The 17,332-nt window shown below is 46.6% G+C and overlaps 1 protein-coding gene across 1 annotated transcript in view; it reads left to right on the plus strand.

Annotated features, from left to right (window-relative positions):
- The window catches only part of ulk4 (unc-51 like kinase 4), an 84,202-nt gene that overhangs the window by 43,201 nt on the left and 23,669 nt on the right, over positions 1–17,332 (plus strand). The window contains exons 27-30 of the mRNA XM_030783255.1: positions 486–537; positions 1,269–1,437; positions 2,527–2,619; positions 17,170–17,218. Coding sequence (XP_030639115.1) covers positions 486–537; positions 1,269–1,437; positions 2,527–2,619; positions 17,170–17,218 — 363 coding nt within the window. The remainder of the gene's footprint in view (positions 1–485; positions 538–1,268; positions 1,438–2,526; positions 2,620–17,169; positions 17,219–17,332) is intronic.

Genomic DNA, 17,332 nt, shown 5'->3' on the forward strand with positions numbered 1-17,332 from the left:
CATGCGCCTGCAGTCACCCATCCATCCACATTAAGACACCTGTGTGGAACATTTGTTTCTATGGAGATGATCCAAGTCATAATAATCATAAAAACATCCATTGTCATTTTCCAAAGAGCTCATGGAAAGGCTTTTGTTGTAATGGACTTGCTCTGATCAAAGGCCAGAGCAGAAATCACATTTCCATGCAAATTGGACCTCTCCAGTCTTCTCACTTTTCTGCCTCTCAGCTGCTCTCTGACCAATCGCACTCTTCAAATAAAAAAAGAGAAAAGAAAAGGAAAGGAAAGGAAAGAGAAGAGAAGAAAAAGTGATGGATCTTATTCTAATGGAAGATGTGTGGACCTCAGGGAAGACTGTGAATGTGAACACGTTTGGCACATATAGGAAGATCTGAGTTCCTATTTTTGGTTTTGGGTTTAACATGCATCTGCTCTGCTCTCTCTCTCTCTCTCTCTCTCTCTCTCTCTCTCGTGCTCTGTGAGGTGGTGGACTGGATTCTGCCGCCCTTGGCTTCTCTGGCGTTCAGTAAGAATGGTAAGGAGAGCTGAAGCTTGTCTCTCACCACAAACCCATGGAGATGCATGTGCATTTTTGTGTGTGTGTGTGTGTGTGTCTGTGTGAATCACAGTTAAAGTGGAGCAGATGGAGTGATCTCAGTGTATACAACTTGTCTCTGTTTGTGTATGAGTGAGTCACTGCAGGGCCGAGGAGCAGGTCTGTGTGAGCATGTTTATCTATGTGTCTGTGTGTGTCTCTCTCGCACACACATGCACACCCCCCCACACACACACGTTCAGTCAATTGGCCTTTATTTAATTAGCTCTAAAAGTGTTTATATTGTCTTACCCTGGCCTAGGTCCACAGGTCTTACCTTGGCCTAGGTCCACAAGTAAGTACTCTCAGAATTCATTTAGTGCTGGCAAATTTGTTGTGCACATATTCACATGTACACACACACAAACATAAACTCTCACACACATGCTCATGCACAAACACACACACGCACACAGAACATCATTATGTGTGTCTGTGTGACATGTGTAATGCATGTGTATGTATAAGTGGTAAATTACATGCATGTGAGTGGGTGCAGACAACATTGTATGTTGTATGTCTAACCTCTCTGTCGGGTGTGTGTGTCTGTGTGTATGTGTGTGTCTGTGTGTGTGTATGTGTGTGTATGTGTATGTGTGTGTGTGTGTGTGTGTGTCTGTATGTGTGTGTCTGTGTGTGTGTCTGTGTGTGTGTGTGTGTGTGTGTTGCAGTGGAGTGGCGGATCGTGAGCTTGCGGGTCCTGTCAGAGATCACTCTGCTGTTACTGAACCAGGAGGTGGTAGAGGAGGGGGAGGGAAACGGAGACGGGGAGAGAGACACAGATGGGCGCTCCTCAAACGCACGCCTCCTGGCCCTCATCACCGATGCCCTTCTCCCACAGTGAGCCTTTCCTCCATCACTCTCCACACTACTCTCTCCTGTACTGTCTGTCTGCTCTCCTGCACATGGCCTTCATGGGTCAAACCTCAGTGTCTCTGTTGGATGATCCTGTTAAAGACAGATGGATGCATAGTTCTGTATGGGGCAAATTCATCCTTTTTGACATAGAATATATTGCAACAATTGGCTCCTTGTTATTAAATCAATTATTATTTAAAGGACTTGCTCTGATGAACTGTTTCAGTAAACCAATATTTACCAGTGTCTTCTAGTGTGCACACTTAGATATTCAGCAAATATAGCAATGCAATTCAAAGCAATATCAAAGCCTGACTTTCACAGTCGGACTTAGAGACGGTGGCTTTTAGATCCTGTCTTAGAGATCAGTGGTAATAATATTAAAGGATGATTAATATTAATATTATTAATATTATTAAAACCAATTGTTTCATTTATGTAATGGATTTTTCAAATTTATTTACAAATTCACTTTTGACACAACCACAACCGATAATAGTAAACCAGTGTAGTTTTCAATGTGTATGAGGCTGTTAGGGAAAATGACCTTTTTGGTGAAGAATGTTTTGATAAGGAAAACTGTCTGAGATACTGTCAGACTCCGAGGTAAGGGCTGTGGAGAACCCAGATGTCAAAGAGACTACATTTCCCTTTAAACACTGACAATCTGCTGGTGCACAGCTGGTGTTTGTCTCATTCTGTTTATGAAATGTGTCATGTTAGTTTGGGGTGTTTCCAAATATGATCAGAATAAATCAATAATTTGACTCATTTTATTTACTGTCATAGCTTTAGTAAACATTTGCTACCATCTAGATAGCAGTGCTTCAGGGCACTTTGCCATTCTGTGTTAATTTGGTTAAATGTGTGTACGTCAAAATAAATAAATGCCTGCCTACATACATAAATTAGACAGTTGAATATGTCTGCAGAACTGCATTCATATATTAGAACTACGGCAGTTTCATCTCTTTAGTGCTGACACAGATGTGTTGACAGTTTGTTACTGGTGTAAAAGCAGCTGTTACTGGTGTGTTACTAGTCTTACTGGTTCTGCTTGTCCTGCGGTAGGTATGAATCTCTCCTGCTGGAACCCGACCCGGTGCCGGTCTACGCTCTCAGACTGCTAGTGTCACTCACAGAACACAGCTCACCTGTCAGCAGGTAACAGATTCACAGAACACAGCTCACCTGTCAGCAGGTAACAGACTCACAGAACACAGCTCACCTGTCAGCAGGTAACAGACTCACAGAACACAGCTCACCTGTCAGCAGATAACAGACTCACAGAACACAGTTCACCTGTCAGCAGGTAACAGACTCACAGAACACAGCTCACCTGTCAGCAGGTAACAGACTCACAGAACACAGTTCACCTGTCAGCAGGTAACAGACTCACAGAACACAGCTCACCTGTCAGCAGGTAACAGACTCACAGAACACAGTTCACCTGTCAGCAGATAACAGACTCACAGAACACAGCTCACCTGTCAGCAGGTAACAGACTCACAGAACGAAGTTCACCTGTCAGCAGGTAACAGATTCACAGAGCACAGCTCACCTGTCAGCAGGTAACAGACTCACAGAACACAGCTCACCTGTCAGCAGATAACAGACTCACAGAACACAGCTCACCTGTCAGCAGGTAACAGACTCACAGAGCACAGCTCACCTGTCAGCAGGTAACAGATTCACAGAGCACAGCTCACCTGTCAGCAGGTAACAGACTCACAGAACACAGTTCACCTGTCAGCAGGTAACAGACTCACAGAACACAGCTCACCTGTCAGCAGATAAAAGACTCACAGAGCACAGCTCACCTGTCAGCAGGTAACAGATTCACAGAGCACAGCTCACCTGTCAGGAGGTAACAGACTCACAGAGCACAGCTCACCTGTCAGCAGGTAACAGACTCACAGAGCACAGCTCACCTGTCAGCAGGTGACAGACTCACAGAGCACAGCTCACCTGTCAGCAGATAACAGACTCACAGAGCACAGCTCACCTGTCAGCAGGTAAAAGTCTCACAGAGCACAGCTCAGCTGTCAGCAGGTAACAGTATGCACCAGCTGGTCCTCTCAACCTGAGCCCCTTCATTCTGCCACACAAAAGACAATACTTTCATTCCGATACTCTTTCATTCCTTCATTTACTTCAGTCAGTGTGACTGCCCTCCCTGCACTGTCCCTTACCTCGTTTTCCTGTCTGAGAACATGTCTCATTCTGGTGTGCATGTCAGAAATCGTATTCTTTGCAGTTGACTTTGATAGGTTTGGTTGAGTGTGAGGTAGATTGAACAGATCTGTGAGTGGGACTGATTGATCTGGTCTGATGGTGGAATAGATTAATCTTGTCTGAGAGTAGAACAGATTATGTGGTTTGATTGATCAGGTCTGTCTCTGCGCTTAATCGATCTGATCTGATATGAACGGCTGCTCTGTGATCAGTAGTAGAGAAGTGAGTTGGATGTTGAGACTTAGAACCTCATGTGGAATGAAACAGGATCTCTGTTTATTATTGTCTTATTTCTGCATGTGTGTCTCTAATCTCTGACCACCTTCTTTAACACTAATGTAAAACCACTCAGGCTCTAAATCCATCGTCACAGCACAGACAAGCCATTTCACGCGCTCCTAATGCTGTTTAAACTTTCTTTAGTGATGACATCCAGGAGCCAGAGATGTAGCGCCTTAATAGCCACAAAAGAGATGTTAACATGGGTATAAGGAGATATTTTTTTTTGTTGCTGATGTTGTTCTATTTTTTTTTTTTCTTTTCAATGATGCAATGTTGTAATTTCTCTTACCATATTTCTACTAGCACTTCACACTGAAGTGAAATTCAAATTTAGCTTAGAATTAATAGTCAATAAACCTGCAAACAAAATTTCAACTTGATGTCAATTCATAACAGCAGTAAAAAAAAGCAAAAAACAAAAAAACAGCATGTGTGGAGAGATTAGAATACTCCAGTTACGGTCAGGGATGGGTCATGTGACCCTCCCACCCTTCGCTTAGTCCGAAACGAAGAGAAAACATGACACTCCCAGGATGCCTGTTTGGGCTGTCTTTGCTTCTACTCTGACAGAGTCAGGTATTTGTGAGAGAAACCATCTCTCCTTCACTAAAGCCTTCTCCGTCTGTCTGTATGTGTGTGTGTTGTTTGGAAATAGGTCATGTTTACTGCTGCTATGGACCACAAGTGATTCAAAAAGCCCAAATAAATCAATATAATGAATAAACATATGAAGCTAATAAAACAGGCGACGCTCCGTTTAGTTCTATTACAGCATGTGTATTAATGAGTAGACAGTGCTTTACCTCCTGATACATAATTCTGCTGTTAAAAGCCTGCATTAGTCAGCACAAATAAAAAAAATAAAATCCTGAAGTCCACGTAACAAAGGCCTGTGTAGTTTTGTACAAGCAAGAGGGTGGGAAATTAATCTTCCAGAGTGACAGACTGTATTGTTTTACATTTGCCTTTGATAAATGATAATGTTTTAGGGCTTACAATGCGAAGCCCTGGCGTCTTTGTGCTGTGAGAGTTGTGGTGTGACGAGCCAGCTGCGTAATCATTCATCAGATCACACAGGCAGCACAGTCAGTTAACACACACACAGCCCCAGTCAGTTAACACAGTCGCAGCCCCAGTCAGCTAACACACACACAGCCCCAGTCAGTTAACACACACACAGCCCCAGTCAGTTAACACACACACACAGCCCCAGTCAGTTAACACAGACACAGCCCCAGTCAGTTAACACACACACAGCCCCAGTCAGTTCACACAGACACAGCCCCAGTCAGTTCACACAGACACAGCCCCAGTCAGTTAACATACACACAGCCCCAGTCAGTTAACACAGTCACAGCCCCAGTCAGTTAACACACACACAGCCCCAGTCAGTTAACACACACACAGCCCCAGTCAGTTAACACACACACACAGCCCCAGTCAGTTAACACACACACAGCCCCAGTCAGTTAACATACACACACAGCCCTAGTCAGTTAACACACACACAGCCCCAGTCAGTTAACACAGTCACAGCCCCAGTCAATTAACACACACACAGCCCCAGTCAGTTAACACAGACACAGCCCCAGTCAGTTAACATACACACAGCCCCAGTCAGTTCACACAGACACAGCCCCAGTCAGTTCACACAGACACAGCCCCAGTCAGTTAACACACACACAGCCCCAGTCAGTTAACACAGACACAGCCCCAATCAGTTCACACAGACACAGCCCCAGTCAGTTAACATACACACAGCCCCAGTCAGTTAACATACACACACAGCCCCAGTCAGTTAACATACACACACAGCCCCAGTCAGTTCACACAGACACAGCCCCAGTCAGTTAACACACACACAGCCCCAGTCAGTTAACACAGACACAGCCCCAGTCAGTTAACACACACACAGCCCCAGTCAGTTAACACACACACAGCCCCAGTCAGTTAACACACACACAGCCCCAGTCAGTTAACATACACACAGCCCCAGTCAGTTCACACAGACACAGCCCCAGTCAGTTAACACACACACAGCCCCAGTCAGTTAACATACACACAGCCCCAGTCAGTTAACACAGTCACAGCCCCAGTCAGTTAACACAGACACAGCCCCAGTCAGTTAACACAGACACAGCCCCAGTCAGTTAACACACACACAGCCCCAGTCAGTTAACACACACACAGCCCCAGTCAGTTAACATACACACACAGCCCCAGTCAGTTAACACACACACAGCCCCAGTCAGTTAACATACACACACAGCCCTAGTCAGTTAACACACACACAGCCCCAGTCAGTTAACACAGTCACAGCCCCAGTCAATTAACACACACACAGCCCCAGTCAGTTAACACAGACACAGCCCCAGTCAGTTAACACACAGACACAGCCCCAGTCAGTTAACACACACACAGCCCCAGTCAGTTAACACAGTCACAGCCCCAGTCAGTTCACACAGACACAGCCCCAGTCAGTTAACAGACACAGCCCCAGTCAGTTAACACAGACACAGCCCCAGTCAGCTAACACACACACAGCCCCAGTCAGTTAACACACACACAGCCCCAGTCAGTTCACACACACACAGCCCCAGTCAGTTAACACAGTCACAGCCCCAGTCAGTTAACACAGACACAGCCCCAGTCAGTTAACACACACACAGCCCCAGTCAGTTAACACAGACACAGCCCCAGTCAGTTAACACACACACAGCCCCAGTCAGTTAACACAGTCACAGCCCCAGTCAGTTAACACAGTCACAGCCCCAGTCAGTTAACACAGACACAGCCCCAGTCAGTTAACACACACACAGCCCCAGTCAGTTAACACACACACAGCCCCAGTCAGTTAACACACACACAGCCCCAGTCAGTTAACATACACACAGCCCCAGTCAGTTAACACAGTCACAGCCCCAGTCAGTTAACACACACACAGACCCAGTCAGTTAACATACACACACAGCCCCAGTCAGTTAACACACACACAGCCCCAGTCAGTTAACATACACACACAGCCCCAGTCAGTTAACACAGTCACAGCCCCAGTCAGTTAACACACACACAGCCCCAGTCAGTTAACATACACACACAGCCCCAGTCAGTTAACACACACACAGCCCCAGTCAGTTAACATACACACACAGCCCCAGTCAGTTCACACAGACACAGCCCCAGTCAGTTAACATACACACAGCCCCAGTCAGTTAACATACACACAGCCCCAGTCAGTTAACATACACACACAGCCCCAGTCAGTTAACATACACACAGCCCCAGTCAGTTAACATACACACAGCCCCAGTCAGTTAACATACACACACAGCCCCAGTCAGTTAACATACACACACAGCCCCAGTCAGTTCACACAGACACAGCCCCAGTCAGTTAACACACACACAGCCCCAGTCAGTTAACACACACACAGCCCCAGTCAGTTAACACAGTCACAGCCCCAGTCAGTTAACATACACACAGCCCCAGTCAGTTAACACAGACACAGCCCCAGTCAGTTAACACACACACAGTCCCAGTCAGTTAACACAGACACAGCCCCAGTCAGTTAACACACACACAGCCCCAGTCAGTTAACACAGTCACAGCCCTAGTCAGTTAACACGCACCCAGCCCCAGTCAGTTAACACAGACACAGCCCCAGTCAGTTAACACACACACAGCCCCAGTCAGTTAACACACACACAGCCCCAGTCAGTTAACACAGACACAGCCCCAGTCAGTTAACATACACACAGCCCCAGTCAGTCAACACAGTCATAGCCCCAGTCAGTTAACACAGACACAGCCCCAGTCAGTTAACACACACACAGCCCCAGTCAGTTAACACAGTCACAGCCCCAGTCAGTTAACACAGTCACAGCCCCAGTCAGTTAACACAGACACAGCCCCAGTCAGTTAACACACACACAGCCCCAGTCAGTTAACATACACACAGCCCCAGTCAGTTAACACACACACAGCCCCAGTCAGTTAACATACACACAGCCCCAGTCAGTTAACACAGTCACAGCCCCAGTCAGTTAACACACACACAGACCCAGTCAGTTAACATACACACACAGCCCCAGTCAGTTAACACACACACAGCCCCAGTCAGTTAACATACACACACAGCCCCAGTCAGTTAACACAGTCACAGCCCCAGTCAGTTAACACACACACAGCCCCAGTCAGTTAACATACACACACAGCCCCAGTCAGTTAACACACACACAGCCCCAGTCAGTTAACATACACACACAGCCCCAGTCAGTTCACACAGACACAGCCCCAGTCAGTTAACATACACACAGCCCCAGTCAGTTAACACAGTCACAGCCCCAGTCAGTTAACATACACACACAGCCCCAGTCAGTTAACATACACACACAGCCCCAGTCAGTTCACACAGACACAGCCCCAGTCAGTTAACACACACACAGCCCCAGTCAGTTAACACACACACAGCCCCAGTCAGTTAACACAGTCACAGCCCCAGTCAGTTAACATACACACAGCCCCAGTCAGTTAACACAGACACAGCCCCAGTCAGTTAACACACACACAGTCCCAGTCAGTTAACACAGACACAGCCCCAGTCAGTTAACACACACACAGCCCCAGTCAGTTAACACAGTCACAGCCCTAGTCAGTTAACACGCACCCAGCCCCAGTCAGTTAACACAGACACAGCCCCAGTCAGTTAACACACACACAGCCCCAGTCAGTTAACACACACACAGCCCCAGTCAGTTAACACAGACACAGCCCCAGTCAGTTAACATACACACAGCCCCAGTCAGTCAACACAGTCATAGCCCCAGTCAGTTAACACAGACACAGCCCCAGTCAGTTAACACACACACAGCCCCAGTCAGTTAACATACACACACAGCCCCAGTCAGTTAACATACACACAGCCCCAGTCAGTTAACATACACACAGCCCCAGTCAGTTAACACACACACAGTCCCAGTCAGTTAACACAGACACAGCCCCAGTCAGTTAACACACACACAGCCCCAGTCAGTTAACACACACACAGCCCCAGTCAGTTAACACAGTCACAGCCCTAGTCAGTTAACACACACACAGCCCCAGTCAGTTAACACATACACACAGCCCCAGTCAGTTAACACAGACACAGCCCCAGTCAGTTAACACAGTCACAGCCCCAGTCAGTTAACACACACACAGCCCCAGTCAGTTAACACAGTCACAGCCCCAGTCAGTTAATACGCACCCAGCCCCAGTCAGTTAACACAGACACAGCCCCAGTCAGTTAACACACACACAGCCCCAGTCAGTTAACACACACACAGCCCCAGTCAGTTAACATACACACAGCCCCAGTCAGTCAACACAGACACAGCCCCAGTCAGTTAACACAGACACAGCCCCAGTCAGTTAACACAGACACAGCCCCAGTCAGTTAACACACACACAGCCCCAGTCAGTTAACATACACACAGCCCCAGTCAGTTAACACAGTCACAGCCCCAGTCAGTTAACACACACACAGCCCCAGTCAGTTAACACATACACACAGCCCCAGTCAGTTAACACAGACACAGCCCCAGTCAGTTAACATACACAGCCCCAGTCAGTTAACACAGTCACAGCCCCAGTCGGTTAACATACACACAGCCCCAGTCAGTTAACATACACACAGCCCCAGTCAGTTAACACAGTCACAGCCCCAGTCAGTTAACACACACACAGCCCCAGTCAGTTAACACATACACACAGCCCCAGTCAGTTAACACAGACACAGCCCCAGTCAGTTAACATACACAGCCCCAGTCAGTTAACATACACACAGCCCTAGTCAGTTAACACAGACACAGCCCCAGTCAGTTAACATACACACAGCCCCAGTCAGTTCACACAGACACAGCCCCAGTCAGTTAACACACACACAGCCCCAGTCAGTTAACACAGACACAGCCCCAGTCAGTTAACACACACACAGCCCCAGTCAGTTAACACACACACAGCCCCAGTCAGTTAACACACACACAGCCCCAGTCAGTTAACACAGACACAGCCCCAGTCAGTTAACACACACACAGCCCCAGTCAGTTAACACACACACAGCCCCAGTCAGTTAACATACACACACAGGCCCAGTCAGTTAACATACACACAGCCCCAGTCAGTTAACATACACACACAGCCCCATCCCCACTCTCTCCCACACACACACACAAATATATATGTATATTTACATACCCACACATACTGTATACATTTATGTACACACATTTAGCAGCACACACATTGTGTAACACAGTCATCCTTTCATATGGCTTTACTCAGTCTGTGTTAGTTGTTTTTGCTGGTCCTTTCTCTCTCTCTCTCTCTCTCTCTCTCTCTCTCTCTCTGTCTCTCTTTAACTCTCTCTCTCTCTCTCTCTCTCTCGCTCTCCCTCTCTCTCTCTCTCTCTCTCCCTCCCTCTGTCTCTCTCTCTCTCTCTCTCTCTCTGTCTCTCTCTCTCTCTCTCCCTCTGTCTCTCTCTCTTTCTCTCTCTCTCTCTGTCTCTCTCTATCTCTCTGTCATAGCTGCTATGGTAGTAGAGTGTATTTGTGTGTGTGTATGCGTGTGTGAGACTTATTGACTGCATGTTTGTGCTGCAGTGATGGCAAGCAACTTTGTGTGTGTAAGACTAAGTATCTGTAGAGAGAGAGAGACGGCGTGTTTGTCTTTGTGTGTGTATGGGAGAGAGTGTCAGAGAGAGAGAGATAGCGTGCTTGTCTTTATGTGTGTGTGTCTGAATCTGTGCGTGCGTGTGTGCGTGCGTGCATGTGTGTGTGTCTGTGTATGAGAGAGAGAGAGTCAGAGAGAGAGAGAGACATAGAGAGTGTGTATGAGAAAGAGAGTGTGTGTGTGTCTGAATCTGTGCGTGCGTGCGTGCGTGTGCGCGTGTGTGTGTCTGTGTATGAGAGAGAGAGAGTCAGAGAGAGAGAGAGAGACAGAGAGAGTGTGTATGAGAAAGAGAGTGTGTGTGTGTCCGAATCTGTGCGTGCGCGTGTGTGTGTGTCTCTGTGTGTGTGTCTGTGTGTGAGAGAGAGAGAAATGTTTCTTATCTCCTCTTCATCCCCCTTGCTGTTTCTCTAATGACTCTCTCCGCCAACCCCACACACACCGTTTCTCTGTGCACTGATAGAGCTAACAGTGTGGTTGAACTATTCAAATTGATGTCAGCAGTCACCATTACCACGTCTGTTACCGTTATCCCCCCCCCCTCCTCCCCCCACTCACCCACTGCGTCTGTGTGGAGCTATTACCCGCACAATGGCTAAATTAAATTGCGTTTGCCACCGCTTGATAAAGTCCTAAAAATGGGCAGACCTTCTCTTGATGGGTTCCGTGCGAAATGAGATTGCAAATTGGGACATTAACAGGTTCCGTGCGCTAGCGTCACCGTCCCTTCATTATCAGTTCTGATAGCGGTTCAAACTTTCCAATTATCGAGAACCTTTGGCCAGTCCTGCTTTTGTACCGGCTATGTGAATGTATGTGTGTGTGTGTGTGTGTGTGCGCGCGCTCTTAATTGAGTTAAACCAAACTGCTCCTATTGTTTGTTGTAACTTGGGCGATTTTTTTAACAAATTTAAATGTGCATTAGTGAAACAGAACCTGAGCCTGTGTGAAACGCTGTGCTAATATCGCCACATTACGTGTATTGTTGTAGTCTCATAATTCGCGTCGTAGTTCGATAATAAAGCAGAATTAATGAAACTCAGAACTGTCTTGGGCTCTGCAGCATAAACCACTTGAGCTAATTTAATTCTGTCTGCTGCGTCTGTCTCTCTTCTCCTCTCTTTCATCAGAAAATGTCAGGAGGTTTTCCATCTCATCGCAGCTAAAAATAAAACATAAAAAAAAAAAATTTAGCATATTTTTCATGCAGGCATAGAGGCCTGCATGTTCACACATTGTCCACGGAGGACAGTTTGGTGTAAAACCAGTCCATTTCAGTTGAGTAGACAGTTTCCTCCGTTTAAGCTGAAGCCCATTGTCTTAGCCAGACACCCAGACAGCGCTCAGTGTTTGTGTACAGACTGTCTTAGCCTGTGTGTGTGCGTTGGGTGAGAATGTGTGTTGGAGGGTTATTGGACCGGACTGTTTTGTGTGGATGCTGTCAGCGTGGATGGTGAAGTCTGCACAGGGAGGTGTCAGTCTCCTCTGGTTGGTTGCTGGCGTGTGTGTCTCTGCCGTTCTGTGGGAACTCTGTCTCTGCGGCCTTGATTGGTTTTGACCAGACAGACGTTACACCGTGAGACTTTGGCACATCACCGCTCACCTTAGAGTGTACTCACCCCGGCAGAGCCAGCCGGCCACATGTCCCTGCCCTGCGCTGCACACAAGGGCTGCACACGTCTAATCTGACTGAATTAAATTAGCACTTCACAGAGCGCACGGGCAAGAGTCTGCAGAGCGGACGGATGGATTGACTGATGGATGGATAGCAAAAAAAACAACAACATCATTTTGGCTAAACACGACTTATACCTGATTTATCTTCCCAGTCCTTGCCATCTTGATTTAATGTGCATCAGCAGGAGCAAATTTATGAACATTGACATCTGTTACATTTGTCAACCAATGTATTGGTTTCAACCTTGTGCCCTTTGGCTGTTAGCTGACGGCAGCATGACTGAGAACAGGGCTGGGAGGTAGAGCAGTTCAGCCATTAAACCGGGACAGGTCCGCGCTACAGCAGGGAGCTCACTGCACCGTTAAACCTGTACCAGTAAAAAGATGGGAAAGTGAACTGGAGAAATAAAAGTGTTTGTTTTTCAATTTAAAACACAAACAAACAAACATGGATTCTGATTACTGTCCAGACTTCAAATTTTGAACTTTGATGTGCATTTGTAGGTATACTGCCACACAGCCCTACTGAGGCTATAGCATTTGATTCATAACATGAATAAAATCAGAGATGACAAGCCAGGAAAAAACACTCTACAAACTCGTCACCCCTGTGGAAGTGGGAGTCTGTCTGGAAATGTCATGGCCGCTGTTTGTCATTAAGGAAATGTGAGGGAGGGCCAGGGAGCCGTATGCCAGCGGACCTCTTCGTCATCTGATTGGGGAAGAGATCAGACGCTCTGCCGCTGCCATGGACACTGTCGGCAAGGCGACTCTTATTAACCAGCTCGCCGTCTTTAGGCTGACATTTACCTGTGTAAATGCCAATATCCACACAACACAGCTTTATAAGAAAACCCACCTGGTTTAGTGCAGAGCCAGCGCTGAGATCAGGCCAGGGAAAGAGCGTAGGCTTTAATATGGCAGTGAGGAGGTAGCCGCTCTCAGGACTTGGCTCTGGGTATTTGTGATGTGTATGTTACATTACACCTCTCCATTAGGAGTCAGTGTATTTGTATTGTTTGTGTGTGTTGTGGGTGAAGAGCTGAAGCTAGTGCTTTGCGAGTGTGGCTTTGAGTAAGGTTGCAGAACTATAGCGTGTGGGACCATAGCGTGTGTGAGAGACACACAGTAGCAGACGAAATGACAGAGCGAAGCTCACCATTCAGTTTATGATGAGTAATGAAGAGATTTTTATGTGTCACAGTGATTTGTGAAAGTGGTTTTATGACTTGTAATAACAGACAGATCTGGTCCTGATTGCTGATTGGCCAAGACATGATTTGAACTGTGATCTCCTTTGTTCACCAGTATAGTCTCATAGTGTTTATGATGTGTTTTTCCTGACGTTAGAACATTATTATACTAACTGACAAAGAGGTTATAAAAACTAAACTTTCTGTTGCCTAGCAACAATGTAGCATTACCACAGTGCTGTTTTTGTCAAGGACCAGTGTGCCGACATTAATTGGAAATAATTTGTTTATTAAAAATAATTTAAATTTTAATTGAAGTGTGTTATTACTGTATCTTTTTTTTTTTTAAACCAGTTTATAGAAGAAATAAAGCCTGTCAGCAGAGCGGGTTTTCAGTGTAACACTATTGTGTGTCCACCCTACTGTGGGCCCTCGTGTTTTTTTATCAGTTCAGATCTGGGTTGGTTTGTGAGTGAAAGATCTGAGTTGTAAAGTATGTGAGACGTTTGAGTGGCTAGGCCCCTGTCCCAGGTCTTCACTGTGCTCTCAGTCCCTGTGACCTTGCTCTCTTTAACATGAGAGGTCAGTAGGCTAGGATTTTTGATGGGGGATTCTGTAATGAGTCCGTGTGATCTTGGTTTGGTCATGTGCTTCGGTACATTCAGACGTGTCAGAGTTTGAGGGGTTTTTGTAGAAAAGGAGAACAAGGTAAAGGAGTTATGTGAGTATAAAGGTACAGCATCCAATCACATAGGCAAAATGCTTAGCGGACCTCGGTCTGGGAAGCACAGAAGTTGTTAATGAAGCACAAAAGCTGTATAACTTTCTTATCAACAGATAAGAAATCAGACTGTTTGAAATAGTAACATTAATGCACACGTTCAGTCCTTCAATTCTGGGGTAACCTCTTTCATGTTATCTATACCAAACAAACTGCTAAGACAGATCTTAGATCAGTGGTAGAATCAGGTCTGGCCATGTGAAATACAGCTGTTCTCCTGCACGGTCATGTCTGCACTGTTTGCTGTCGGACAGCCTGGCCGGCACACACATGTGAGACAGCCCTGCTCCCAACCTCATTTGCTTCGATAAACGACGGCGCTGTTCCAAAGACGAATGGGCGACCCGGCCTCTGCGCCGGGGCTAATGAAACATAACACAGAGTGTACAGACAAGCTTCAGAAGGCCAGCCACCCCCCCCCTTCTCTCTCCCTCTCTCTCTCTCTCTCTCTCTCTCTCTCTCTCTCTGTCTCTCTCTCTCTCTCTCTCTCCCTCTCTGTCTCTCTCTCTCTCTCTCTCTCTGTCTCTCTCTCTCTCTCTCTCTCTCTCTCTTCTGTCAGGAGATAAAATGGCCCCATTTATCAGGCCTGCTTGCTCTACTGTCCCCAGAGTGACTTGGGGTGTGTGTGTGTGTGTGTTTGTGTGATACTGTGTGTGTCTGTGTGTGAGATCACGGCCGCGGGTCTCTCTTTCCGTAGCGTGGGCTGGCTGTTGTGTCATTCTGGGTGTAAGTTTCTATAGGGGTCATTGTGGGTCCAGACAGATGAGAGATGACGGGTTTTGGCTGAAGGACAGTGGATAAAGGCTGGAGAGACACAGATTAGCTCTGGGACCAAGCTGAAAATGTGTTTGTGTGTGTGTGTGTGTGTGTGTGGGATCAAATGAATACTGTAGGTATAACTGCTGTGGACTGTGGTGAGCTTCTGTCTCACCCCCTTTAGACCTTGGCATTGTGTGCTTTTGTTTTAGACCTGTCAGACTTTAACTTTATCACATATAGCCTGTATTTTGGCCTCGTCTGACTTCTCTGTGACTTTCCACACAAGAGGGATGAATCTCACCTCAGCTGCAGCAGTTCTGAGAGAGCTTTACTCTTATGCCTCCTGATATTCGCCCTTACCTCAAACCTATTCCTACTTCCCTGTCTCACTTAAACTTCCCTCATTCTTATTCAGACCTCACACTTACCCATACCTCACGCTTTCTCAGACGTCCAACTTACACAAACCTCACAGTTACTCAGACGTCCAACTTACACAAACCTCACACTTACTCAGACCTCACACTTACCCATACCTCACAGTTACTCAGACCTCACACTTACTCATACCTCACAGTTACTCAGACCTCACAGTTACTCAGACCTCACAGTTACTCAGACCTCACACTTACCCATACCTCACAGTTACTCAGACCTCACACTTACTCATACCTCACAGTTACTCAGACCTCACACTTACCCATACCTCACGCTTTCTCAGACCTCACACTTACCCAAACCTCACGCTTTCTCAGACCTCACACTTACCCATACCTCACAGTTACTCAGACCTCACACTTACTCATACCTCACAGTTACTCAGACCTCACACTTACTCATACCTCACAGTTACTCAGACCTCACACTTACCCATACCTCACGCTTTCTCAGACCTCACACTTACCCATACCTCACGCTTTCTCAGACCTCACACTTACCCAAACCTCACGCTTTCTCAGACGTCCAACTTACACAAACCTCACAGTTACTCAGACGTCCAACTTACACAAACTTCACACTTACTCAGACGTCCAACTTACACAAACCTCACAGTTACTCAGACGTCCAGCTTACACAAACTTCACACTTACTCAGACGTCCAACTTACACAAACCTCACACTTACTCAGACGTCCAATTTACACAAACCTCACAGTTACTCAGACGTCCAACTTACACAAACTTCACACTTACTCAGACGTCCAACTTACACGAACCTCACACTTATTCAGGGCACATACTCACTCATATCTCATACTCCCTCACAGAGGCCCAAATTACTAAAGTGGTTCATCCACATATTTAGCCAAGTTTTAACCTTATCTTACCCATACCTTGCCCGTTATGCGCTCCGAGACGTACAGAGCACAGACACATTTGCATCCATCCTTCTCAGGGGACAGGTCTTGTGCTGAATGTGAAGTAGCTTCTCAACCATGCAATATATCATTGTTTAGAGCAGACATCATAATTAATATTCCGTGAGTGACCTCTTTCTAATTTCATTCCATCTTTCACTCGTTTGTCTCTCCCCCCCCCCTCTCTCTCTGTACCTTTGTTTTGTTCTCCTTTGAGCACCTTTGCGTACATGCTGTAATTGGATGTGAATCAAAGGGCTTAATCAATAAAGGAGCGTGGCAAGTCATTTCCAATAAAGGCATACATTACTCTCTCTCCCTGCCTCCCTCCTCCCCCTCTCTCTCTCTCTCTCTCTCTCTCTCTCTCTCTCCCTGCCTCCCTCCTCCCTCTCTCTCTCTCTCTCTCTCTCTCTCTCCCTGCCTCCCTCCTCCCTCTCTCTCTCTCTCTCTCCATTTCTCTACCTCTCCACACAGGATTAATCAGAGGTCATTTTCTCAGATGACTGATCCTGCTGGTGTGGAGTGTTCACACGCTGCTGCTCTCATGCACAAAGCCAAAGCCCTGTCGCACACAACAGTGTCACCATAATGAAGACTGAACACACACCCAGTGCCATATTGCAAATGGATGTGACGTGATGGGTGTGTGTGTGTGGGTGTGTGTGTGTGTGTGTGTGAGACTTGTGTCCTAACCGTGTGTGTTTTTTTTTTTCTCCTCTCCACAGTCTCATCAGAGAGTCTCGTCTCCTTGCTGTAGTCTTTCAGGTCGTAGTGGTAAGTGCTTTTGTGAAGCCTGTTCTCTGTAGTTTTGTGACTCTCTCTCTCTCTCTCTCTCTCTCATTCGCTTCAGTCGTTTGATTTATGTTTTCGCTTCTAAAACCTCAGCCT

Source organism: Chanos chanos, chromosome 8 (genome assembly GCF_902362185.1).
Source record: "Chanos chanos chromosome 8, fChaCha1.1, whole genome shotgun sequence".
Classification (NCBI taxonomy): domain Eukaryota; kingdom Metazoa; phylum Chordata; class Actinopteri; order Gonorynchiformes; family Chanidae; genus Chanos; species Chanos chanos.